General features: G+C 42.6%; 7 protein-coding genes across 14 annotated transcripts; 4 read left to right on the top strand and 3 right to left on the bottom strand.

Moving 5' to 3' along the window:
• The first annotated feature begins 764 nt into the window (after nucleotides 1-764).
• Nucleotides 765-5,326, top strand: LOC6626856 (organic cation transporter protein). Of its 5 annotated transcripts, none has more exons than XM_070209543.1 (11): nucleotides 765-790; nucleotides 1,548-1,623; nucleotides 2,100-2,731; nucleotides 2,968-3,561; nucleotides 3,618-3,738; nucleotides 3,832-3,925; nucleotides 4,007-4,027; nucleotides 4,548-4,648; nucleotides 4,712-4,792; nucleotides 4,850-4,960; nucleotides 5,024-5,326. In XM_070209543.1, exons 3-11 carry the CDS (start codon nucleotides 2,202-2,204, stop codon nucleotides 5,123-5,125), a joined length of 1,755 nt encoding a protein of 584 aa, XP_070065644.1. In that variant the 5' UTR covers nucleotides 765-790; nucleotides 1,548-1,623; nucleotides 2,100-2,201; the 3' UTR covers nucleotides 5,126-5,326. The 5 variants fall into 5 exon arrangements, with proteins under 5 accessions (XP_070065644.1, XP_070065645.1, XP_002049227.1 ...); XM_070209544.1 differs by having other exon boundaries at nucleotides 766-790; nucleotides 1,548-1,627; XM_002049191.4 differs by lacking the exon at nucleotides 4,007-4,027 and having other exon boundaries at nucleotides 766-790.
• An 87-nt stretch (nucleotides 5,327-5,413) lies between these two features.
• On the bottom strand, nucleotides 5,414-6,352 carry LOC6626857 (transmembrane protein 186). 2 transcript variants are annotated; one of them, XM_002049192.4, is made up of 2 exons: nucleotides 6,206-6,352; nucleotides 5,414-6,132 (listed from the first exon to the last, which is right to left on the bottom strand). In XM_002049192.4, coding segments are annotated over exons 1-2 (639 nt in total). In that variant the 5' UTR covers nucleotides 6,207-6,352; the 3' UTR covers nucleotides 5,414-5,494. The 2 variants fall into 2 exon arrangements, with proteins under 2 accessions (XP_002049228.2, XP_070065649.1); XM_070209548.1 differs by having other exon boundaries at nucleotides 5,414-6,148; nucleotides 6,206-6,265.
• Nucleotides 6,353-6,578: 226 nt separating this feature from the next.
• AQP (aquaporin) lies at nucleotides 6,579-8,484 on the top strand. Of its 2 annotated transcripts, none has more exons than XM_015174222.3 (4): nucleotides 6,579-6,716; nucleotides 7,341-7,528; nucleotides 7,584-7,997; nucleotides 8,086-8,483. In XM_015174222.3, the coding sequence occupies exons 2-4, from the start codon at nucleotides 7,351-7,353 to the stop codon at nucleotides 8,283-8,285; spliced, it is 792 nt and encodes a 263-aa protein (XP_015029708.1). In that variant the 5' UTR covers nucleotides 6,579-6,716; nucleotides 7,341-7,350; the 3' UTR covers nucleotides 8,286-8,483. The 2 variants fall into 2 exon arrangements, with proteins under 2 accessions (XP_015029708.1, XP_002049229.1); XM_002049193.4 differs by having other exon boundaries at nucleotides 6,604-6,691; nucleotides 8,086-8,484.
• A 136-nt stretch (nucleotides 8,485-8,620) lies between these two features.
• Nucleotides 8,621-13,253, bottom strand: FLASH (FLICE-associated huge protein). Of its 2 annotated transcripts, XM_002049194.4 has the most exons (4): nucleotides 13,112-13,253; nucleotides 12,869-13,059; nucleotides 12,228-12,785; nucleotides 8,621-12,154 (listed from the first exon to the last, which is right to left on the bottom strand). In XM_002049194.4, the coding sequence occupies exons 1-4, from the start codon at nucleotides 13,172-13,174 to the stop codon at nucleotides 8,839-8,841; spliced, it is 4,128 nt and encodes a 1,375-aa protein (XP_002049230.2). In that variant the 5' UTR covers nucleotides 13,175-13,253; the 3' UTR covers nucleotides 8,621-8,838. The 2 variants fall into 2 exon arrangements, with proteins under 2 accessions (XP_002049230.2, XP_070065643.1); XM_070209542.1 differs by lacking the exons at nucleotides 12,869-13,059; nucleotides 13,112-13,253 and having other exon boundaries at nucleotides 8,622-12,173; nucleotides 12,228-12,353.
• A 94-nt stretch (nucleotides 13,254-13,347) lies between these two features.
• Nucleotides 13,348-14,558, top strand: LOC6626860 (protein lifeguard 3). The gene is made up of 5 exons (XM_002049195.4): nucleotides 13,348-13,553; nucleotides 13,610-13,754; nucleotides 13,802-13,927; nucleotides 13,993-14,142; nucleotides 14,206-14,558. The coding sequence occupies exons 1-5, from the start codon at nucleotides 13,423-13,425 to the stop codon at nucleotides 14,464-14,466; spliced, it is 813 nt and encodes a 270-aa protein (XP_002049231.1). The 5' UTR covers nucleotides 13,348-13,422; the 3' UTR covers nucleotides 14,467-14,558.
• Nucleotides 14,559-14,615: 57 nt separating this feature from the next.
• Orc3 (origin recognition complex subunit 3) lies at nucleotides 14,616-17,315 on the top strand. Its single transcript, XM_002049196.4, has 4 exons — nucleotides 14,616-14,781; nucleotides 14,841-15,635; nucleotides 15,700-16,934; nucleotides 17,011-17,315. The coding sequence occupies exons 1-4, from the start codon at nucleotides 14,755-14,757 to the stop codon at nucleotides 17,105-17,107; spliced, it is 2,154 nt and encodes a 717-aa protein (XP_002049232.1). The 5' UTR covers nucleotides 14,616-14,754; the 3' UTR covers nucleotides 17,108-17,315.
• A 2,579-nt stretch (nucleotides 17,316-19,894) lies between these two features.
• On the bottom strand, nucleotides 19,895-24,230 carry ValRS (Valyl-tRNA synthetase). Its single transcript, XM_015174008.3, has 6 exons — nucleotides 24,148-24,230; nucleotides 23,863-24,071; nucleotides 23,087-23,254; nucleotides 21,763-23,025; nucleotides 20,668-21,697; nucleotides 19,895-20,602 (listed from the first exon to the last, which is right to left on the bottom strand). Exons 2-6 carry the CDS (start codon nucleotides 24,043-24,045, stop codon nucleotides 20,100-20,102), a joined length of 3,147 nt encoding a protein of 1,048 aa, XP_015029494.1. The 5' UTR covers nucleotides 24,046-24,071; nucleotides 24,148-24,230; the 3' UTR covers nucleotides 19,895-20,099.
• Nucleotides 24,231-24,263: the final 33 nt, after the last annotated feature.

Raw genomic sequence — 24,263 nt, 5'->3', positions numbered from 1 at the left:
GCTTTCGTGCAATTTTTGTTTGAAGATTATATTAAGGAAAAACTGGGCCAGAAGCAACATTTCGTTTTATGCGAGTCCTCTGGCACAAGTTTATTTAAGCGATTATGAGGATCGATTTTGCACTTGAAATTGATTTGATCTTGATTTATTTTATTTATTTTTTATTTATTTATTTAAAATTTGAAGCCCAAAGCTGGTCCAATTGCAGTTAAATAAAATAATGAAAAGCATAAGTTGGTTGTTTTTTTCAATAATTATTGCTCATAATCCAAGCAAAAAAATGCATGACAAAGCGCAAAAGTACCTTCCGATGAGTTTTCAATCACCTGATCTATAAATCCGTATCTTTTTCAATTCGGCTCATAAGTGAAACTTCGTATTGGAAGATCGTGGTTATACTATTTGAACGCGTGGTTAAAAAATATATTAACTCTGGGGTTCTTTGTTTAAAGTTGGTTTCACACTGGCTGCTTATTTTTTTTTTGTCTGCAATAAATCCCAATTTCCAAGAACTTCCAAGAGAAAAAGATCAAAAGCACAAATAAACAAATCAAAATGCCGCTTAGCAGCTTTACGCTCTTCGGTGGCGCTCTTAGGTTGCGCTCTCTGCTGTGCGCCGCGCTCCCAGATGCTTTATTGATTTTCATTAGCGCAACGTCATAATATGCACTCAAAACAAAAACAGAAATACAAACTCAAATACAAATGCAAAGGAAAGCTCACTGGTTGTACTGTATTGTTGTGAACTTTTTTTGAAATTTCAGTGCTTTGGCAAACGTAGAATCGTGCGGTGAGTTGGCAACAATTGTGCCGTTAACAGCAGCGCACGGCGCGAAAATTAAAGCAACAACAGCTGACAAGTGTAAAAAGGAAAATTGTGCTGCAACACAAGTGAAAAATAAAGGGATTTTTTTTTTTTTGCAAGTTGCACAAATGATTATCGAATACAGTTGCTGATAAGTTGCCAATTGGTTTGCATCACAGCCGGCTTATCATCCGGCTAATGCTAGACGTGCAGATAACCTTTAAAATTATCCAAGGCCAATTTTCATTTAACAATCTGCCAAAGTTCCCATAAAGCCCATAAATTAGAAATGTGCTGAAATTGCAAAAAAAGCGCCGCATCGTAAATACAAAAGAAATAAATTGGAAACCTTGTTTTTCGACTTGAATGCAAAAAAAAAAAAATCACAATATTGATTGACTGATGGGTATTCAGTTGGGATTATCGTCTAACTGGAATTGTGTTCAAGATTACTTCAATCAGCAGCTTTTATTAATGGTGCTGTGAAACGTTTAAAACCCAACTGACGCATACTTACAAACAGCCACTGTAGCAACATGCAACAATTTACATCAATTGGCAACGATTGCATGCACCTTATTAACAGACATGCAACTTGACTGGCACGGATCCAGTCTGGATCTTCGATCAAATAATTGATCTGGCGCCAAAGAAATTCAAACATTGATCATATTTCAAATATTAATCTTAATAATTTATATATTATATTGAAACCAAGTTTTGTTTATTTTTGGCTGTGTAGTTATCAATTGATAACATCAATATTGTTAAGCATACGCCTCTTCAACTGGTATCTCCTATATGTGGATCGTTTAACGGTTAGTAAGTATTTAAAACACGCAGGAATCTATATAATCTATATATATACAATCAAGATGACTTCGAATCTTTTCACATTTTGTGTGAAGTTAAAAATAACCAACACTAAAAAGGGACTAGAAAGAAATAAAAGTTACTATGAAAATTATAAGTTTTACATATTTATATCGAGTATTTCCAAACTCACTCAGAACAAAGAGAGGCAAACCTATGCAAGCTGACATTGAGTAATAAGTTATAATTACTCAATAATTCAGTTGGTCTCTCTTACTCTCTCTCTCCCTCTCTTTGTTGCTTATAACGGACAGCTAGTATCTTATAATCGGTGCATTTATGCTATTGCACTTGATTCAATAATTTCACAACGTGCGAAGATGTCGACTTGTTCTTACGAAAACGTGTTATCTTATTATTAAGTCGTGTACCCAGCAATCAGTGTGTTTTTATATCGTACACATTGTTTTCTTCATTCAAGAGTGCAACGAGCGCGCACGTGGCCGGCAGATCGTAAGAATTTTTCGCGCAAGTGGCAGCACTACGGCCATTTTAAAAAGACAATAACAATTACTGCCTAATAATGGCTGCACCAGCCGCTGCCATGGACTTTGATGAGATACTCAACCAAATTGGCGAATTCGGACGATACCAGAAAGAAAACTATTTGCTCATTTGCCTGCCGGTGCTTTTTGCGGCGGCGAACAGTCTGTCGTATGTATTTACCGCCGGCACACCAAAATACCGCTGCCGCGTTGAAGAATGTGACGTAGAAGAGCAGCTGCATTACCAGACTGATTGGCTAGAGGTTGCCATACCGGGCACACGGGACAAACATGGCTACTTTACGCCAAGCGACGCGTGCTTGCGCTATGCAGCCAATGAGAGTCATGTGCAACAATGGGACATGTCGGTAACTTGCAACGCCTCGCTGTTTTTGCCACAACAGCCGCAACGCTGCCGGGAGTTTGTTTACGAGATTGGCGAGCAAACCATTGTGCAGGATTGGCAGCTCACGTGCAAGGAGAATGCCTGGAAACTGGCTTTTGTGGGCACCACACACTTTGCCGGCCTGGTGGTCGGCACTGCGCTCTTTGGTTATCTGGCCGATCGGTGAGTAATGGGCGAATATTTTGTTTGGCGATTGGTTAAACAGTTGTTTTAACACGCGAAATAAGAAACATATTTACGACTATATGGCAACATTAAAACAGCCTTTGAATGCACATCAATTATCGATAACTGGCATTACGGTTACTCCGAGCGCAATTCCATTAGCTGCAGTTTAAAGACAACACATTTTCCATGCGAACATTATGGGTAACCTCACAGCTCTTTGATTTCTACAGCTTTGGGCGCAAGCGCATCTTTCTCTTCTGTACCATATTTATGGGCGTGACGGGCATTGGCCAGGCGCTGGCCTGGGACTATTCCAGTTTTCTGGTGTTTGCCCTGCTAAATGCTGTGGGCACATCCGGCGTCTATCCGTTGGCCTTCATCATAGGCGTCGAAATGGTTGGACCGCGCAAACGTGAAATGACCTCCATTGTGTTGAACTATTTCTATGCGGTGGGCGAGGCGCTACTTGGCCTGGCAGCCTGGTTATTGTCCAGCTGGAAGATATTGCAGTACGCTCTATCCATACCGTCGTTATTCTTTGTGGTATACTTCTGGCTGGTGCCGGAGTCGGTGCGCTGGCTGCTGGCGCGCAACGAGCACGAGAAGGCGGGCAACATCATACGGCGAGCGGCGCATGTTAACCAACGGGAGTTGTCACTGGAACTGATGGCCAGCTTCAAACAGCATCAATTGGATGCGGCAGACAACGCTCCTGGCAAGCAGCCGCTTATACAGCAACAGCAACGCGAAATTTGGCCATCGGTCAAGCAAGTGTTTACCTCCAGCAAGCTTATTTGGCGTTATACGATCCTTCTGTTTATATGGTAAAGTACTTGGCTGTTCGATTGGATTCTCGATATCCTAATACACCTCCTTGCAGGGCTGTCAATGCCATTGTCTTCTATGGACTCTCACTGAACTCGACCAATCTCAGTGGCAACAAATATTTGAATTTTGCTTTGGTCTGCCTCATCGAAATACCTGGTTACAGTTTGGCCTGGGTACGTTTTCAATGTCATATATATTTGCATTACAATAACACTTATTTTTATGTCTACATATATCCTCCTCTATAATTGACGAACCAAAAATAGTTGTGTCTACGCAAACTGGGACGACGTCTGGCATTATCCGGCTCGCTGCTGCTCTGCGCCATCACGTGCGCTGCCAGCGGCTATTTGACAACGGGTATGTCATCAAATTGTCATCATATAAGGCATTAACATCTTTAATATACTAAATCTCAACTTTCTATGCATGCCTACATAGTTTATACTGATAAGAGAGAACGTAAAGTGCCTTTAAGATTTGTACAAATTAAATAAACATAAGAGTCATTTAGATTTGCAAGTGGATATAGAACGTAATCATTAAATTTCAAATTTAAATGTTATATATACAGTCAAAAATGTACTTAATACCAACAGCACCCTTAGACCTTAGTCATCCGATAAGTTTTTTTGGCGAACGCTATTTTTAAACCCTGAAACCATCGAAATTGTTTGATTTTGAATTTTACAGGCAGAAAAACAATTTTCCAACAAAAAAATGTTCAATTGAAATTTTAGGCCTGTACATAAAGTTCCTTGTAATAATACTTTTTGATCATTTTCCTATGCAGGACACAAAAACTGTTTCACTGTATTTCAATAGATTATTTTTTACTTCACAATATATTAGATTTGAAAAGAGTTCTAATTAGTTCTGAAAGTTCTTTATTTATAAGCGGTGTCTTATGGCTCGATGTTTGTTTATTTTGGTCTTATTACAAACACACTTAATAGAAATAGTTCCATGTAATATTCAACAGGTGCCAATTGGCTGATCGTAACACTCTTTTTAATGGGCAAACTGGGCATTACCTCATCGTTTGCGGTCATTTATACGTACACAGCTGAAATGATGCCAACGGTTGGTGAAATAAATACAAAATTTCCATATTATTATTCTAGTAAAATTGCAATTTCATTTCAGGTCATACGCAGCGGGGGCGTTGGCGTCATGTCGACATTTGCACGTTTTGGTGCCATGCTGGCGCCCTTTGTTCCACTACTGGTATATTTATTACATATTATTTTATAATTATTTACTTAATTGTTTCATGCGTTTTAGGGCGACTACTATGAGCCGTTGCCCTTGCTGCTGTTCGGCACAGCATCTATGCTGGCAGGATTTCTATCGCTGCTGCTGCCGGAAACCTTTCACAAGAAGCTGCCAGATACGGTAGATACAAAAAACATAAACTCTCTAAGGGAAATATTAAATTATGAACTATCTTTTCCACAGGTCGATGAGGCAATTGCCTTGGGCAACAAGATGCGTCCACTTTCGAATATTACGAACAATTCCACATCCACGAACAGTCAACAACACGAATCCATAATGTGATTAGGCATATTAAGAGCATACATTATCCATTTAGTACAAAGCACTAGTAGTTAATTAGAGACTTGATTTTTATAGAGAACCTGGCACCAAATTTTGTACTTAGTTTTATATATAATACGAATCTTAATCAAAAATAGCCAGCACGCGAATTTGTTTTTGTTTCCAATACTCGATATTAATATTTTCATATCAGAGAAAATTAATTGGCTTAGCTTTATGCTATGCAGATGAAACTGTTTTTTATATTATTCTAAGATCACCTTGACCCATTGAGTTTTAGTTGTAAGCTATATTAAAAATATGTATTTTTTATAAATGAAATGCCAATGAATATTTACAATTTACTAAAAAAATAACTATAAGCAAATATTATTGCCCAAACAGACCCTCAAATAAAAGCGGATCAGTGATGACCCCGAAACGATGGAGCAACTTGTAACTTTGCTTCTTATCGGTTCGCAAGCAAATTGGTTGATAAAAGCCAAGACGCCTGCGGCTCTTTGGCTCCCAGTCCGGTAGCAAATCTTCAATATCGACCAGCCGTTCCTTTCGGCGTCCCCAAAAGTCCACATAGGCCAGCTTCAACTGATCCTGATGATCGTTGATGTAGATGAAACCAATTATATTGGTGGCCACATAGCTGGCCAGTGTGAGCGTCATCAGACCCGAAACACCAATGGCTGCATAAATGCCCAGCACTTCACCTGTGACTTGACCAGCATTCTCCAGAGCAATGGCCACCGGCGTTCCAGCTACTGTGACAAGAGCCTGATAGATCTTGAGTCTATTAAAGGCAGCTACTAGACGTATCAATGGCAATCTATAGATGGGGCGCCATTCCGTAAAGCCGGCATCCAAAGCAGAGGATTTCCCTGTGTCCGTTGTTGTTGTTGATGTTGATGTTACAGGTTGTGCGACAGCCTGTGTTGACGCATATCGCCGACTGCTGCCTACACAATATGACAGTGGCAATTTGAGAATTTGTGGCCTGCACAATCGTTGCAGCACTGCAAAACAATTTTTCTATGTTACTAAATCGCTGTAAATATGTTTTTGTTTATATAAACCCAAAGAACGCACTTGTTGTGTGACTGTTAGATAAAAACTGTGCTCACTGTTGAGCATGGCACTGTTTGACTCAAAATGGCGATAGACTGTTATCGATATGTTTTTGTACGGCAGCTGGTCACACTGCTATGATATTTCGCTAATAAATATAACGCTTTTATTTGATTTAAATCAACTTAACATTAACTAAAGCCCATGTTGAACTTTTTTTATTGAAATTAACACTCATACGAAGGACAGCTGACTGGCAAATGCTAAGAATGCTTAACAACGACAATGCTGATGATCGTGAAATAAGCTCTCACTTCAATTTTTGGCTAAGCTTTTGAGAACGCGAGTAGATTTGAGTATATTGAGCATTGAGCGCCAGGCATTTGTTTAATAATAGACGCGACCAGATGAGCGACACTGTCCAAAGCAATCAAATTCTTGTTCAGTCCGAGTCGACAGCGACAACAGTTCGTTGTTGCATTTACGATCTTGTGCCGGTCGCTTTTGGTCAGTTACAAAACTAATTTACATAGTATGTATTTTGTTTTAATATATGCTTTCTATTATATTTATGTGCATGAAAATATTTTTAAAAAATTTAAGTTTTTGGACAAAAAAAAAACGGTCTAATAACCATAGCCAATTAGTGCTAATGCGCAAAAGAAAATAAGAAATTAATTATAAAAAAATTTAAAACTTAATTTTCAAATGCATAAAAACGGTTAAATAACAATTCAGCTAATCAATGTTGAATACAAATACAATTAAATAAAACATAGATTGATGTTTAGTGACAATTTGATGTTTTCGTGTGTTGTTTAACAAGCTGTAAATATTTTTAGCACAATTATGGCGTGCTGCGAATTCGAAAATAGTTTTCAATGTTTGTGTGTGCGTAATTTCTTTACCCGAAATGCGCACAAGTGCAACATGTAAATAAATATATATATATATATATGTGCTAATACAATAACAATAAAATACAGTGCACGTTTGGATAGAAAAAGGTTCAGATATTCGCATTTTCCAGAAATTAAAAATGACTTTCCTAGATTTTAGATGTCTTGCAGCAATTTCATTTGAATATCTGCCACAAGAAACGGTTTTGCTCAACTGCTCAAGGAACGAGTTTCCATATATTCATTTCTGATTTAAGGTGCGGCAGTATGTCGATGACATCGCTGGGCATAAGCGCTGGCTTCATGGTCGGCTGCTGCATTGCGGCACAGATTGCGCGCCGGGTGAGCCGTCGACTGCTCAGCCAGGAAGGCATTGTGCCCGTGCTGATGAACGAGGCGATTGCCGCGGCGGAACTGTGCGCCTGTTGCTTCGAGCTGATCATCGGTAAGTGGAGCTGTGCCCGCTTTAATAGTAGATTTACGAATTGGAGCATACGCAGTGGCCGATAACTTTGGCGTGGCCACCTATGCCATATTTTTGTTCCTGCTGACCATCTGGTGGGGCAAGGTATGGGGCGATGCCTCCGCCTGTCCGTACACACACATGGAGGACGTGCTGGAGGGACGCACCAGCTTTAAGGAGATGGCGCTGCGCACCTGGGCAGAGCTAATGGGCGGCTGTTGTGTGTATCGCATTGTTCAGGTCTTCTGGTGGCTGGAATTCGCCGAGACGCACAAGGGGCGAGCCTTCGAGGAGTGCAATGCCGATTTGCAGGTTAGCCCCTATGTGGGTGCTGCCATCGAGGGCGTGGCCACACTTTTGTGCCGCCTCGCCTCCAAAACGATTAGCGTACAGGAGCCAAAATTTAGCAGTTATATTGATTCGTTTATCGGCACCAGCCTGGTGGTCGCAGGTAAGTACTCGCCCGCCTGAAACGTGGCTAACGACTGCTGCCATGTCCTCTCAAAAAGTTTACGCTTTTAATTATGCACTGCTTACAGCCTTCAACTTTTCTGGCGGCTACTTTAATCCGGTGCTGGCCACGGCTCTCAAGTGGGGCTGTCGCGGACACAGCAATCTGGAGCACATCATTGTATACTGGATTGGCGCCTGTCTGGGTGCCATGTTATCGGTGCCCATTTTCAAGCTGTCCATTGTACGGCGTTTCCTTCTGGGCGAGGAGAAACCAAAACAGGCCTAAAATAGTTCATTTACTTATGCTTTAAAATTATCGATAGTACCGCACAATTTATAAAGCCTTGCTATCGATAGCGATACTATTCGATACTTTATGACAAATACAATAGCAAAAATGATCGAATTTTAAATTCGTTAGCCCTAATTTTGTTAATTTCAATCAAAAAATAAAATTTTAATTTTAAAATAACACGTTGCGATATTTAAAATATATATTTACCGATTTAAAAGCTGGGTAAAAATATTGATCGAACAGTAAAATAATAAAACATGGAATACAATATTTTTTTTTTTAATTTTAAAAGGATTACATTTTTTTATCTAATTTTTTTTTATTTTTAAACATCAAATACTATCAACTGTTATTATCTAAAATCACAATTTTTACATGCTGTTTAAAACTAAGTAGATAATTTAAGAATATTGTGTTATGTATTGATAAGTTTCCCCTGTAGTTACATAAAATATGTATGTATATGTATATATTACTTCCCCATAGCTTAAGTAAGCATATAGCCAGATATCTTACTAGTGTGAACCATTATGATATATCGTATTTATGACTCCTGATTGGCAGCTGCTGGTCGGCGTCGTCGACGACGTGTGACGCGTAACACAACCTCATCATTGATCCGCTCGAATTGATAGTCGCTGTTGCCCAGAGAGCAGCGTTTGGTCACCATGGAAGAGTCGTTGCTGTTCTGGCAGTGGCTTTGCTCCATTGTGCTGGCATTGAAGGTCTCATCAATGGTCACATGCAACTGCGAAGCCTCCGTAGTCAGGGCCGTTTCTGGTGGCGTTTGGGGCACAATTGGATCGGCGGTATGCACTGTGTCGCCATCGTTAACATCTACTCTACGTTTTTTTAGCGGCGTTTCTTCTGAATTTTGCGGCGTAGCGCTGCTGGCCTCATTGTTGCTTTTTCTTTTGCTGTTTGACCGTGCTTCGAGTTTCTTTATTCTGACCCTCACTTTTGTAGGACTGTTTCGCGTCGTGCACGCAGCTGTCGACTGCAATGGCGATTGCATAAGTATCTGCATAAGATCCTGATTGGGCGTTTGCGGCCCCTTCATGGATGTGGACGTTACAGCTGTTTCGTCCGGCTGCTCATCGGTTTGTGACTGCTGATGCAGCTGTTTCAATGCCAGCTCAATGGTATCCGTTTCTAGGCTCAAATTCGGATAGCTTTCGTCCAATGTGATTGCCTGCTGTTTATCTGGTATTAGCTCATTCATGACTGCCTCGAGTGCAGCATCGTCCTCGGTGTGATCAATCTTGGTTGAATCCGGCTGGGCGTACATAACTGTAGCTGCAACGACTGTCAGCTTGGGCGTGATTGTCGTATTAACTGCCACAATTTTCGAGTTGCGTTCATTTTGATTAACTGTGATGAACTGCAGCTGAGACTCTCCTTCAATCTCCGATGCTGGCTGCGTTAATGTGTCGACATTAAAGTTCAGACCTGGCATTTGCTCAGTAACATCATGTGCATTGGACAGCTGGTGGTCTGTTTGTTTCAAGCTGTGCTCCTCGCTTGTTCCATCTACTTTAACTGCAAGATTCTCAATATCCATCATGACGGGCAGACGTATGTCCTCAATTATTTGTATGCTTTTCATGCCACGGACTGGTCGCTTGGGCGTAACCATGTTCTCCTCTGCCTGTGCTGGTAATTGATCTAATTGACAAGTGATGGAGTCCTGGCCGGGCGGCGTTGTGGACTCGCTTAATGTTGACTTCGCTGCTGCATCTATTTCTTGAAGTTCGGATGATTCTGAGTTTTGATTGCTGGCCATTAACTGATTTTCCATTTTGTCCTCACTCTTCGCTTGCTCCAGTTCTTGATCATCATCATCATCAGATGATGATGATTCGTCTAGTTCCTGAGCATCATCATCTGATGATTCCATTTTATCATTGCTATCCCTTAACTGATTTTCCCTGTTGTCCTCACTTTGCGCTTGCTCTAGTTCCTGAGCATTATCTTCTGATGAATCCATGTTGTCATGGCCTTCCGTTAATTGACCTGCCCTAGGGTCCTCACATTTCGGTTGCTCTAGCTCTGATAATTCCATATGATGTCCCGTAGGGTCCTCGCATTTCGGTTGCTCTAACTCCTGAGAATCATCATCAGATGATTCCATGTATTGGTTGCTTTCCACTAACTGATTTTCCCTATGGTCCTTACTTTTCGCATTCTCTGCTTCCTGAGCACCATCATCAGATGATTCCGTGTTGTCATTGCTTTCCCTTAACTGATTTTCCCCACGGTGCTCGCATGGTGCATTGTTTTCAGTCGAATTGTCGCTCCGTTCGCCTTCCTGAGCATCATCATCAGACGATTCCGTGTTGTCATTGCTTTCCCTTAACTGATTATCCCCACGGTGCTCATTTGGTGCATTGTTTGCTGTCGAATTGTCGCTCCGTTCGCCTTTTGCTTCTGTATTTTCGGTTTCATTCCCAGTCGAGATCTTATTCGTGCTATCTTTCAGTTCCTCAGCTGGTGCACAGTCTTGATTATCAGTTGTGTTTGTTTTTGTTCTATCCACATCGCTTGGCAGATCCTGTTCCTCCGCAAAGCCCAGACAATTGTGTTGTTCAGTATCTACATTGCCCGATACATTCTCTGCAGCAGTAAAGTCCAGTCCGGGTATATATTCATGTGGTTCTGCAACAACTGCTTTAGTTACTTCCAAATCACTCTTTAGGTCCAGCACAGATATATGCTCATTTGTTTTCATATTAGCCACATCTCGTGTTAGATCCTCTTGTATTACAAAATCCATATCCAGTATATTTTCATGTGTTTTTGCCACAACATTTTTTGTTGCTTCCTCCTCAATGGACATATTCAGACCCGGTATGTATTCCTGCGTTCTCGGGTCCACCTTACTTGTGGTAGCCTCTTCATTCATCAAATCCAGGCCTGGTATGTATAAATGTGCTTTTGTATCTACTTTATTTATGGCCTTCAAATCCTGAGCAGGAGCATTGTCGTGTATTTTCGTATTCAATTCCGTAATTAATTCCTCCTTAAAGTCTAGCCCAGGAATTTGCTCATTTGTTTTTCCATTATCCACATCGTTCATTAGTGTCTCATTATCAACCAAATCCAGGCCCGGTATGTGTAGATTTGTTTGAGCGTCATCCAATTCTCTTTTTAATTGCTCTTCGGCTATGAAATCCAGGCCCGGAATGTGTTGTTCCTCGTTTGTATTATGCACTTTATTAATTATTTCTTCTGCATCCAACAAATCCTGAGCAGTTAACTGCGCTTCGTCCGTGCCTGACATGTTCTGCTGAGATTCTATGTTATCCACCTCATGAACTGACTGCTCTTCGTCATTTGCATCCTGTACCTGCTTTGTTTCATTAGCTACTTCATTTACGAACTCAACTTGCACAACTTTTTGAAGATTTTGTTTTGCATTTTCTGCATTTACCAAGGGTTTTAAATGCGGCCTAGGTAAAGGGTTTTTTGGTTTCGAGAGAACTTGATTATCCAGTTCATCCTCTGCAAATTTCTGCTCCATGTTCTTACTTTCAATATTGCATACAAAATATTTGTTTATATTTTCGGCTGATTTTTGCTTATTTTCTCCAGATTTTCCGCTGCTTGTTTGCTGCACTCTTGCTTCGATTTGGCTTTCCGGCGTGTACAGCTCTTGTGGCGTTAGCGGTTCCATATTTGCAATTAGGTTCTGGAATACTTTTTCACTGTCCACGTTGCTGCTGCCTGCATTTGTTGTTGTCGCTGGGCTTTGGTGCTTGGGCGTGCTGCCAAAGAGATCTTCCATGGTTTTTGGTTTATGGTCATGTGTAGAGGATTTGGTAAGGTGTTTTCTTTCGATTTCCCGTGAGCTTTTGCGTTTACTGAAATCGAGATATGTAGCTTTATAAGCAGGGAAATATTGCTGGTAATAAATGCAAACGTTGCAAACGTTACCTGCTCCTGCTGCTATTCTTGTGGCTAGAACGCGAACGTGAACGCGAGCGACTCCGGCGACTTCTTTTTAGATCCCTGTTCTTTGAGCTGTGCCTCTGACTGTTGCTTCTATAACGATCCCGACTGCGGCAGCGCTCTCGACTGCGACTACGACTGCGACGTCGACTTCTATCTCTATTACGATCTCGATCTCGTTCTCGTTCTCGATCTCGATCCCGATCTCGTAATCTGTCCTGCGGATTCCTCACATCAGCTGAGCGCTGACGCTCTGCGCCCGAGTCAAATGGCTTGTCTCGCTTGTGTTGCGTCATTTTCTCGGGGCCAGCCTCCCGGCTAATAGATCGTCTTGCAGGTGCGTGCTGTTGTGTAAGATGTTTCTTTTTCATATCGCAGTTTTCGTTATTGTTGTCGATGCCAATTTCAGCTTTCACGTCCGACACATCCTCGGGCTTGAAGCGTTTGTGTTGCTGATGTTGCAGCTCGTCTAAAGGTTGGGTCTGGGAGTTGGGCTGCGCCAAATTGGGTGCACGCTTGCGTCTGAAGCATATATCATCTTTCCTATAAATAAAAAGTAAACATACATACAATTTTATATATATATATACATATTTTATTGTGGCTTTGAACGCGGAGCTACTTACTCCTTGCGCAGCTGCGTTATTTGTGCATCCTTGCGTTTGATTTCCGCCTTAGCCGTATCGAGCAGGTTTTGGAAATTCACCTCCATTGTCTTAATTTTCTTGGCAAGTGCTTTGTTTTGCGCTTGCAAATTTGCAATTTCCAGCTGTGCGGCATCATATTTTGCCTCGCAGGCCTCCAATTCTTTGGATTTCTGGCAGCAAATCGAATTAGTCTCATTTAGTTTACCACGCAACAAGGCTCACCTTATTTTCAGCTTCTTGAAATTCATCCAAATCATCGTAAATATCGAGTTCGTCGCTCAACATTTTATATAAACCATGTACATTGTTTTATAAAATGCAGCAGATTAAATGCGCGAAATTCGACCAGTGTTGTGAAGAGCAAAATCTTGTGGACATGGTCAAAGCAACACTGCGTTTATGGGCATCACTTTAACTTGTAGCGAGCCAGTTTGAAATGCAACAAAACATTGCTCTAACTGTCATAATACACACAGCCGGCACTCAAATATACAATAATAAACTTATTTAAATACACACACATAAAAAATGCAATGGCTGACCACAGAGAAACGCGTCCGTATTATTACAAGCTCGAACGTCAAAGATTTGCATGCATTACATATGCAGTAACAGCAGTATTTCTCATTCTGGCCCTGGTGCAATGGTATCTATTTCATTTACTGTAAGTTACTATTGTTTATATTAGCAACATTCAACTGACACTCATTCTTTTTGCAGTGGTGCCACAAATAAATATTTTACCTCAAATTATTGGGTTGGCATTATATTCTTTGTATTGAGCTTAGTGCTCATCATCTTATTCATTTTCTTCGAGGATCTTCGCTTCTTTACACCCATCAATTGGATATTGGCATTTATAATAGTGAGTCGCGATTCATGACCATCTGATTGCTAATTTTTGGCTTACAGTTTGAATGCGTTGTCGTTGGCGTTACATCGTTGATTGTGCGCCATTATCACTACCACTTTTTAGTGAGCTTTCTTATATGGACCGTTGTACTTGTAATCTTCCTTTTGCTTGGCTCTTTTATACCCGTAAGCAACGACTATTTGACATATTTTTATGCTCTCCCCGTACATCTTAATTCTTTCATTTGCAGCGTGACTTAACGTTGGATATTGTAGTACTTGTTATACTTGGAATTATTTGCATTATTGGTGCCATGTATTTTCTAATGCTCTACTTGGTTGCGAATGTGCCTTATTCGTTTTTTGTGTATCGCGCCTTCATTGTGTTTAGCATTGTGACCGTACGTTACTTTCGAATTATTTACATATTTTTAAATTGTTTACTTATTAATTGTATTTTACAGTTTATTATGTACCATGCGCAAATTATCAATGGTGGACGATTTGCTGAAATTCGAGACAAGGACTATCTTTTGGCGGCGCTCATATTATTCTATGATTTTTTGCTTATGTATCTATTTACTTTTCAATTGGCACCAAAGTGGTCTGATGTGTGCGATACACATAGAAATATTACAAATATTTTAGTAGTGGATCAGCATTTGAAGCAAACAACAGCGCAGCCAAAAATGGTTGAAGTTATTAAAGTCGATGTGGAGGCATAAGTGTAGTTTGAAAATTTCAAAACTTTTGTTTAAACTTACGCGGTCTATTAAATAAAAAATCTCAACTGCTCGCACTTGATGGGTAACACTTTTTGATGGCGCGCAGCCAACTTAACACGTTTCGAAATTTGGCGCGCTGCAGCTGTTTTTATATTGTTTTGGTGCCATTGTTGTTGCTGTTAATATTGCTGCTAATAAACTTTATTTGGCACAAAGCTGACATAAACAATTATTTGTGTATTAAGCAACGTCACACACCACAGTGCAGCGCTTAGTTAAGCAACAGCCATGGATCCAACCATATCTGTTTCAAAGGTAAGCGAGCGAATTTGAAAACCAAATTTAAATTGAAAACACTTGAAATCTGTGCATAGGGCTGTTTCGTCTATAAGAATGGAGCTACACGCGCCAATAAAAAGACGCCTAGCAAACGCAAACGCACAGAGGCAACTAGCAGCCTACTTGGCAAGGAGATCACCACGCAGCCCTTCTATGCCGCATACACCGAATGCTGGAATCAGCTGCACAGCCACATTGTGCAGCTGCAAATGGCTAGCAACGCGCGCACACTGGAGCAACTGGTGGAGTTTGTGACCGGCGAGGGGGCCTCCAACATGGACAACACGGAAATGCTGCCCACTGCGGCGCTGCTGACGGGCATCAATCAGCCCGATCATCTAAAGCAATTTGAGACGCTGACGCAGCGCCTGCATGCGGAACAAGCGGCTCGTGTCTGTGTGCTGCAATCACGCGATTGTGCCACATTAAAAGCTGCTGTGGAGTGCATGGTGTACAGCTTGATGGATGATCAGTCGGAATTGGTGGATCTTGAGGACGCAGACGATGAGCGTGAACGTGATCGCAAGCGTCTGCGTCGCACTCAATGCACCATGAAGCAGCTGAGCGCGTGGTATGCCAACAACTTTGGTGATGTGGATAAGCGACGCGCTTTGGTCATTATTTTGCCAGATTTTGAGTGCTTTAACGCCAGCGTGCTGCAGGATTTCATACTTATACTCAGCGCTCAGACTGGCCGGTTGCCCTTTGTGCTAGTGCTGGGCGTGGCCACGGCCATGACGGCGGTGCACGGCACGCTGCCCTATCATGTCAGTAGCAAGATCAAGCTGCGTGTGTTCCAGACTCAACCGGCGCCTACGGGCCTAAACGAGGTGCGCAAACATCTTGGATTCCATGCAGCTATAAACTTTTACATGTTATACTTTTTCTTTTTAGCTGCTCGACCAGGTGCTGCTCTCGCCCAAGTATGCCTTCCATTTGTCCGGCAAGGCTTTCAAGTTTCTGACCCACATATTTCTTTACTATGATTTCTCCATACACGGCTTTATACAGGGCTTCAAGTACTGCCTCATGGAGCATTACTTTGCGGGCAATGCCTACGCGCTTTGCACCAGCTACAGCCAGGCTCTGGGTCGCATTAAACAGTTGACGCACGATGACATGGAGACCATTAGGCGTCTGCCCTCTTTTCGTCCTTATGTGGAGCAGATCAACGATTGTAAGCGCATTATAGCCGTGCTTACCGACGATGATTATCTGAAGAAAAAGCTGCCGCAGCTGTTGCGTGACTGTCTGCTGCACTTTATGCTCTTTCGCTGCTGCCTGGAGTTCTTCACGGAGCTCGTGGGCGATCTGCCACGCTGTCCGCTGGGCAAGCTGCGGCGTGAGCTCTATGTAAACTGCTTGAACAAACCGATCCAAGAGCAGCCAGAGTACAAGGAATGTTGGCAGATGCTCAGCTTTATGTCCAAGGAGGAGTTCGTAGCTAAGCTCGCCAAATGCATTGACCGCACCGAACAGTTTCTCGGCGAGCAGATAGCTCCGCTGGAACTGGGCGAGGCCTGTGCAGATGTAATGCGTGCCGAGCTGCAGTCGCTCAAGAAGCTGCTCAACGATGTCGAACTAGCCACAATGGAGCTGCCCACACCAGCCATCGAATCCACAGCATCAACAGATGCACGCACTTTGACCGATCTCAAGCAGGTGGCCTCGCGCCATGAACTAAAGGCTCAGCTGCTGCAGCGCAGCAAACAGGACAAACAGCAGTCGACGTCAGAGTTCGCGCGTGCTCTCAACAACATATTGTCGCACATTGAGACGCATCTGGTGCTGGCCCATCTGCGTCCGCTGCAGCATGCACCACCGCTGCACGAACTATACGTATTCAGCGACATATCGACTGTGCGTCGCAACATCATTGGAGCACCACGTGCTGCACTGCACACGGCGCTCAATAATCCACATTTCTACATGCAATGCAAATGCTGTGAGCTGCAGGAGCAATCGCAACTGGTCAGCACCATGCCCGATCTGTCGGTGCTCTACAAACTGCATTTAGAGTGCGGTCGCATGATTAACCTCTTCGACTGGCTGCAGGCGTTTCGTTCCGTGCTGCGCGCCGGCGATGATCAGGAGGAAGTGCCACAGGAGCAGATCGATCCGCAGATTCAGTGAGTATATATTTCAATTTAAATATATATATATATATATATATATATTTATGTTGATGTGACTTTCTATACGCAGAGCACGCTTCACTCGCGCCGTCGCCGAGCTGCAGTTTCTGGGCTACATTAAAATGTCCAAGCGCAAGACGGACCATGCCACACGCCTCACCTGGTAGACGCTATACAAACCCAACTTGAGCGGTCCTCTAGGCCAATTGCATTTGAGTTTGGGTATTTATTAACAACAAAACGATCAAAATGTTGTATTTGTTCTCAAAAAAGAAGAACTCTTCATAACGTTTCATCATCCAAAAAGTATCATAACTTAATGGGTCTATATCTGTTTAAAAATATATATGATTACTTTTTGATCATTTTTAAAAACCTGCTTTAATATCTTGGAGAAAATATATGTATATATATATATATACATACTTATAAACAAGTAAGAGCTATCGAGTCCAAGAGTCCCAAGTAGCCTCTCGAGATGAGTAGATATTTAAAAATATTTTGGATTTGGATCTGTTTTATAAAAGCAAGGTTAGCCAGATATTAAGTACTCTAACAATGTGTTACACCATAGAAAATATTAACTGGAAAAAACTACCATCTAAAGTAAATTCCAGCTAAGCCCCATTCTGCCACTCATTGATATGTTCCCCAGTGCCTATTGTTTAAATTGGGGCTTACCACGTTGGGTTAACTCGAGCATAACATAACCTCAAACGAATCTATTAATAGCCTGGAAAAACAGTAGCCCCAACAGAAAGGTCGCTGCACACGTAATCAAATTGAACATATGCCCCTAATGTGCGTATGTTTGTTTAAATCTTGAGCAGACGCACTCAGTTTCTGTTTGCTGGAGTATTTACCACAAATTATTTGAAATATGGTGCAAGTGCGGCATAAAGGAAAACGCAGCCCACTTCGTTTTTGTATGGGGTGCTACCACTCGGCGTTGGGTTCTAATCGCATTGCCCGTGGGCCATATTGTTGCCGGCACCCTGTTTACGTTAATTGGGCGAGAAAAATGGTATAAAATGTGCGGCATTCTATAGAAATTCCGCAGTTCTTCTCTACACTGTGTAGTGGACTGTCTGCAACGTTTATCCCCATTGTGCTCTGCTGAGAAATCGAGAGAGATATTCATATATATATATATATACCAACATGTATATCCTAGCTCCATTTGGAAAAATGGAAGTTGCCATCGTTTTGCTGTTGCTCTCTGCCTCCATGGGCGGCATTGGTGGCGCACCAGCCGAGGTGGGTCGAAAATATAATTCGATTGAAAGCTAACTAATTTTTAACATGCATGTTAAATAGGCCCCTGAGGTATGTCTTGTACAATCTGGAACTGTTGAATGCGCTCCCGGTAAGCCTCTATTCCGTGTAAAATACTCTTGCCTCTATGTGGGCCTAGCTTAGTTTAGTTTTATTTTAGATCTGTTTAAGATCTTATATTTAAATTAAATATTAAACGGTTTTCCGCTTACTTGTCCGTCTAAAAAACCTGGATTTACCAAATTAGGTTTCTTTAGAATTCTGGAATTTTAAAAACTGAATTTCAATTCCATCTAAAATTAAAAATATCTTAATTGAATATTTTTACTAGCTACGTTTTAAGCTAAATTTAAGAAATTTTATAGAGTATTTTGTAGTCGTTTACGCTCAGCTGCCGAATTTGCTTCCCTTTTGGTCGCAAATTTTGTAGTTTTTTGTGCTCAACTATGATATACCCTATAAATTAAGTTAACCATTCGTATTTCTAGACAACTTACAATTTTCACCAAAATCATTATTATTATTGTTTGTTATATCTAAGATTCTTTTATTTAAACAAACAAGTTTGTTTTAATGTGAGTTATTTGGAAATCAATCGCATTGGTCTATAAAAACCTGCGATATGTTTTCTAAAGTCACGAATTATCTTTTATCCCTTGTTTCTGAAAAGTAGGGCAACAAGTTTTGGGTCTAGTAGTATTTTATTTGGGATAAACGGGTTGGCTGGCAAAAATCCTCAGACTAAACCCTCCACGCGGGTGCCAGCTGGGCAATGGATGCTGTCCCGCCCGTTGGTTAAATGGCAGAAATATCGAAGGTTTCTCTACTATTTACACCACAGGCATTGCAGCATCTAGCTAAGGTCTCGGTACAGCCTGCAACTTGCGCTGAAACCGAGCCATGGTCTTGAGGTATTCTCGGAATATCAATTCCCCAAGCAAGGCTTTAAGGACTGCAGCGGAATAAGCCATCGATTTTAATGAATATTTTTCCAGATTATATTTTTAACAGTTTCAGCCAAGTCCTGAAGCAATAATTGGAGAAACCTTAAAAGTACTTTATATACCTTATGATCCCGAGCAGCTGGGACCATATTGAATCGCATCAAACAAATTGAACGTTTTCCAATGAGAGCAGACAAGTTCCTAGAGCCTGGTCCCGAAGACGACATGGATCATACCGTATCCAGGATTTACTATCATTGAAAGTTCATCAGGTGTATCAAGCACTTCAAGCTAAGAGCAACAGGACATACCGACTGTTCTGTAATTTCCAACGGGCAGGCCTATGCCACGAGGATCTGGGAGCTGCGCTCGCCCTATTTATTGCTTTTTCGAAATGATTAATTATGCATGCGGCATATGCTTCTCTTGCCAAAAATATTATAATAAAATCCAATTAAACTTATTTCTTATTTACAATAACTTATTTTTTTTGTTAGATCAACTGGTATATAAAACATGCCCAGGTCTGAATAGCTTTAACAGAGTGTAAGAGTAAAAGTAGAAATAATGATAAAAAGAGGGACACAACAAAAATTCCTGAACTTGATTTCGTGAGAATTGCATAGAGGGGCGATATTTATAAGTTAATTTGCAGTGGGTGTTATAAGATAATGTCTGCGTTTATTTTAAGAGAACATATATCGAGTATCAGATTAAGACAAACAGTTTTAAAGATTGCTTTTTAAAAATTCCTGTGTTGCATTTAATAAATTAGCTCATATTTTATAAATTGTAGCTATTAGTTAATAATGTTTAAAGCAACAAAAATGCATTGGAGCTTATTTTGCTATCTGATTTTAAGCGAGTATAGTCAAGCGTCTTAGAGAATATCAACATATTGCAGCTCATTCTGTCCAGGATTCATCTAGGATTGATTACTTCACATAAGTTTCAGCGTCTCGATGGCCGCAGCAATGCGTTCGATTTCAGTACGGGATTCGGTTAGCTTTGTCTCATTGGCTGCTTGCACTTCGGCTGGCACCTTGGTGGCATAGTCGGATGCCTGAATCGCTTGCGTTATCTTGCTGACGGTCTGTTCCAGTTGATCGCGTTTCTTGTGCAGCTTGGCAATCTCCTTGTCGGCCTCAATGAGACCCTTAAGGAGCAGATGCACTTCACACTGCCCTGAGATGGTGAGGATGGCGCAGCCAGCGGGCGGCGGACTGTCAAACGTCACAGTAGAGCAGTAGGCAATAGTGGACAGATCGCTGGCATAACGCTTAAGTATAGCATTGGGCGCTGGATCTGTGCAAACAATATAAGCCTCCGTCTTGGTTTTGTTGGGCAAATTGTAATCGGAGCGCGCGGAGCGTATCACGCGGGCTGCCTTCTGCACGAATTCCACATCCGCTTCAACTTGCGTATTGCGCCATGCAGTGTTGGCTATGTGATGCGAATAAAAAGCCATTAAAGAAGATCGGTTTATGTTGGTTCAGCTGATCACTTACTTGGATAACTGGATACACATATGCTGGGCGTGCGGTCAGCGCGCGGCAGACGCTGGAACAGCTCCTCGGTAATGAAGGGCATAAATGGCGACAGCAGACGCAGGCCATAATCCAAACACACATACAAAGTACGCCTGGCGGCCGCTTGCTGCTCGGCGCTGCCGCTCTGAAAGATGGGCTTCAGGCACTCCAGATACACGTCACACACATCGTACAGCCAGAAGGCATAACAGGCGCTGGTCACGGCAGCAAAATCGTAGGTATCGAAGCCAGCATTGCAGGTCTCAATAGTAGCCGCCAAACGGGACAGAATCCAGGCATCCATTTTATTCGAATGCTCAGTAAGCGTGAGCTGCGTATTGTACAGTTCATCACCGTTAAAGTAGAGCAGCGCGAATTTGGTAGCATTCCAGAGCTTGTTGCAGAAGAAGCGATAGCCCTGGACGCGATTGATGTCCAGATTAATATCACGCGCTTGCGTGATGTAAGCGCACAGCGCAAAACGCAAGGCATCCGAGCCGCACTCGGGTATGCCCTGTGGATAGTCCTGCTTTTGACCCAACTTGGCCTTCTCAATCTCACGTGGATCGAGATTAGATCCAATCAGCTGCTCGTGCAGACCCTCTAGTGATATACCGCGTATCACGTCCATTGGATCGATCACATTGCCCAGCGACTTGGACATTTTGCGTCCGTGTGCGTCGCGCACCATTGGATGCAAATAGACCTCCTTGAAGGGCAGCTTGCCCAGCAACTTTTGGCCAAAGAAGACCATGCGTGCTACCCAGAAGAAAAGTATATCATGGCCCGTCTCCAACAGCGAGGTGGGATAGAAAGCCTGCAAATCGGGCGTGTTGTCTGGCCAACCAAACACGGAAAAGGGAAACAGGCCAGAACTGAACCATGTGTCCAGCACATCTTCGTCCTGTTTCAACAAAATCAGGCTAGGATCCAGGCCAAAGCGTTCGGAGGCCTTGCTCAAAGCCTCCTGCTCAGTGCGTGCCACAATCCAATACTGTTCTTCCTCAGACTAATAAAAGTATTGACATGCATGTTAAATTTACCATGAAGCTTAAAATTTCCGTTTTTACTGACCGTGCTAGGCTGAATGCTGGATTCCTTAAAGCTCACATGGTAGGCGGGTATGCGATGACCCCACCACAGCTGCCGGGAGACACACCAGTCGCGTATGCCATCCATCCAATGATACCAGGTCTTCGTGTGATGCTCCGGCACAATTTTTAGCTCACCCGAGCGCACAGCCTTTGTGGCGTCGACAGCCATATCCGCGCAGTTGACATACCACTGCGGCTTGATGAGGGGCTCCACCACATCCTTGGAGCGACTACAAATGGGCACCACCATTGCATTGTTGATCGTCTCGCGATAAAGACCTAACTGCTTGAGCCGCTCCAGCAGTTGTTTACGGCAATCGAAACGCTTGAGGCCGGTGAACTCGCCATAGTCGCCAATGATGAAGCCATCGTCATTGAAGATGGTAATAAAAGGCAAATTACAGCGTTTGCCCACCTCGTAGTCATTGGGATCATGGGCGGGTGTAATTTTAACTGCTCCTGTACCAAAATTCATGTCCACAAACTCATCACACACAATGGGCAGGCGGCGTTCGCAGAACGGATGCACCACATGCTTGCCATGCAAATGTTTATAACGTTTGTCCTTTGGATGGACAGCCACAGCCGTATCACCCAGCATGGTTTCAATGCGCGTGGTGGCCACAATGATCTCCTCATTGCTACCCTCCACCTTGTAGGCAAACTTGATGAGCACGCCAAACTCCACCTTCTCCTCGTAGCCAGGTATGGCCAGGAACGTGCGTCCCGGCAACTCCACCTTGTCCACTTCAATGTCAGATATGGCGGACCGCAGCGTGCACGACCAGTTAACCAAACGTGAGCTGCGATAAATGGCGCCCTGTTCGTGCAGGCGCACGAAGGCCTCGGTGACGGCACGGCACAATTTCGGATCCATGGTGAAGTTCACGCGCGTCCAGTCGTAGGAGGAGCCCAAAGCCTTCAATTGATCATAGATGCGATCGCCCTTCTCGCGTCGCCAGTTCCAGATGCGTTCAATGAACTTTTCACGGCCCAGATCGTGCCTTGACAAGCCCTCATCGCGCCACAGCAACTTCTCCACCACCACCTGTGTGGCAATGCCCGCATGATCACAGCCGGGCACCCACAACGTGGTGCGTCCCTTCATGCGTTGATAGCGCGTTATGGCGTCCTCAATCGCATTGGTCAGCGCATGACCCAAATGCAGCGAACCCGTCACATTTGGTGGCGGTATAACCATTATGAATTTACCATTCGGATTGGGTGCATCAATGGAATCACGCTAAGGAAGAGCTCGTTAGGAATTGCTCTTAAATTTCTTTGGTATGCTTTATTTAGCTTACGCCATATTCGGGTGAAAAGAAGCCCTGCTTCTCCCACCAACTGTACCACTGGGCCTCCACATAGCGTGGACTGTATGCATCTGGAAGGGCTCCGCTGATATCCTTCTTGTCGCCAGGCGCTGTGTTGGCCGTATAAACTGCAGCCTCTTTTACCTCTTTGGTGCGTTTCTGTAACAACGAAGGCATAACGATAACTTTCACCTTAACAAATAAGATGATAGTAGAGTGCACAGTTGAAGATACCCCGTAATTCCGACTTGTTGAGGTATATAAGGGCAGAAGCTGAGCTCACTCGTAAGAATTTAGCATAATCTCTTAACACACATTTTATCAGTTACAAGCAAATGAACAATTTAATATACCCCATACACTGGCTTTTGGTTACAGGGCAAAATAATAGTGGAGCGCAGACATTTTTCAGTTAAATTAATTTGGGTTCACTTTTGGTTCAATCACTCAATATATAATGTATATACATTTACACCTCACACTCTTGCAGACTGTTACATACACAGGCATGAACTAAGTCTACCCAATTTATCCATTTCGTTGGTCACAGGGTATAACAATAGCGGCGCAATTACTCCATGCACATTCACTTTTGGCGATGTTTGCGTGACACGAAAATAATTAGACAGAATTGAGCACAAGCGAACGCGAATCGCCAACGTTTACATGAGTCATACTGGTGCTTAAATACCCTACAAACATAGTCTCCACAGTTGCGACAACAACAATAAACTTAACCTAGCACACTGTGGGGCACAGACACTTACCTCGGGCTTCTCCTTTTTCTCACCCGCTGCTGGTGCAACCGCTGCCTTTTTGTCCAATTTCGCCTGCAATTTGGCTAATTTCTCAGCTTTCTTAGCCTCCTTTTCCAATTGTTTGGCCGTTTTTGGTGGGCCGCCATCACCGGCTGGCGTCTCGGCGGTGCTTGGCTGTTCCTGTTCTGGCATGCTGCTTGTTAGTGTCTTCAATTGAGCTGTTGTTGTACGCAACGACGATTAAATAACCGATTTGGGCTGATGCAATATACTTATCATTCCAAGTAAACTCACTTTTAAAGTTGTTTTATGCAGATTACATCTACAGATGAAAACGTGTGCAAACGGTGTGACCAGATTAGGCAAGGGTATTTTGCCTGAAATATCGATATATTTATTCAGCTAAAAAG

Source organism: Drosophila virilis, chromosome 5 (assembly GCF_030788295.1).
Source record: "Drosophila virilis strain 15010-1051.87 chromosome 5, Dvir_AGI_RSII-ME, whole genome shotgun sequence".
Lineage (NCBI taxonomy): Eukaryota > Metazoa > Arthropoda > Insecta > Diptera > Drosophilidae > Drosophila > Drosophila virilis.
Note: the sequence above shows the minus strand (reverse complement) of the source record. Positions and strands in the feature narration are given on the sequence as shown.

Excerpts from the sequence above, each read along its gene's own strand:
- FLASH (XM_002049194.4), bottom strand. The coding sequence starts at position 13,174 with ATGTTGAGCGACGAACTCGATATTTACGATGATTTGGATGAATTTCAA. Across the intron at positions 12,786-12,868 it reads ATAACGCAGCTGCGCAAGGA|GAAAGATGATATATGCTTCA; the intron begins GTAAGTAGCTCC and ends TTTTATTTATAG. Across the intron at positions 12,155-12,227 it reads AAGAATAGCAGCAGGAGCAG|TAAACGCAAAAGCTCACGGG; the intron begins GTAACGTTTGCA and ends TCTCGATTTCAG.
- Orc3 (XM_002049196.4), top strand. The coding sequence starts at position 14,755 with ATGGATCCAACCATATCTGTTTCAAAG. Across the intron at positions 14,782-14,840 it reads CAACCATATCTGTTTCAAAG|GGCTGTTTCGTCTATAAGAA; the intron begins GTAAGCGAGCGA and ends ATCTGTGCATAG. Across the intron at positions 16,935-17,010 it reads CAGATCGATCCGCAGATTCA|AGCACGCTTCACTCGCGCCG; the intron begins GTGAGTATATAT and ends TTCTATACGCAG.
- AQP (XM_002049193.4), top strand. The coding sequence starts at position 7,351 with ATGTCGATGACATCGCTGGGCATAAGCGCTGGCTTCATGGTCGGCTGC. Across the intron at positions 7,529-7,583 it reads TTGCTTCGAGCTGATCATCG|TGGCCGATAACTTTGGCGTG; the intron begins GTAAGTGGAGCT and ends GAGCATACGCAG. Across the intron at positions 7,998-8,085 it reads CACCAGCCTGGTGGTCGCAG|CCTTCAACTTTTCTGGCGGC; the intron begins GTAAGTACTCGC and ends CACTGCTTACAG.
- LOC6626856 (XM_070209543.1), top strand. The coding sequence starts at position 2,202 with ATGGCTGCACCAGCCGCTGCCATGGACTTTGATGAGATACTCAACCAA. Across the intron at positions 3,926-4,006 it reads CAGCGGCTATTTGACAACGG|TTTATACTGATAAGAGAGAA; the intron begins GTATGTCATCAA and ends ATGCCTACATAG. Across the intron at positions 4,793-4,849 it reads CGCCCTTTGTTCCACTACTG|GGCGACTACTATGAGCCGTT; the intron begins GTATATTTATTA and ends CATGCGTTTTAG.
- ValRS (XM_015174008.3), bottom strand. The coding sequence starts at position 24,045 with ATGCCAGAACAGGAACAGCCAAGCACCGCCGAGACGCCAGCCGGTGAT. Across the intron at positions 21,698-21,762 it reads CCAGCATTCAGCCTAGCACG|TCTGAGGAAGAACAGTATTG; the intron begins GTCAGTAAAAAC and ends TACTTTTATTAG. Across the intron at positions 20,603-20,667 it reads ATGTGTATCCAGTTATCCAA|CCAACACTGCATGGCGCAAT; the intron begins GTAAGTGATCAG and ends CGCATCACATAG.
- LOC6626857 (XM_070209548.1), bottom strand. The coding sequence starts at position 6,250 with ATGCTCAACAGTGAGCACAGTTTTTATCTAACAGTCACACAACAA. Across the intron at positions 6,149-6,205 it reads ATCTAACAGTCACACAACAA|AAAAATTGTTTTGCAGTGCT; the intron begins GTGCGTTCTTTG and ends TTAGTAACATAG.
- LOC6626860 (XM_002049195.4), top strand. The coding sequence starts at position 13,423 with ATGGCTGACCACAGAGAAACGCGTCCGTATTATTACAAGCTCGAACGT. Across the intron at positions 13,755-13,801 it reads GGATATTGGCATTTATAATA|TTTGAATGCGTTGTCGTTGG; the intron begins GTGAGTCGCGAT and ends TTTGGCTTACAG. Across the intron at positions 13,928-13,992 it reads TGCTTGGCTCTTTTATACCC|CGTGACTTAACGTTGGATAT; the intron begins GTAAGCAACGAC and ends TTTCATTTGCAG.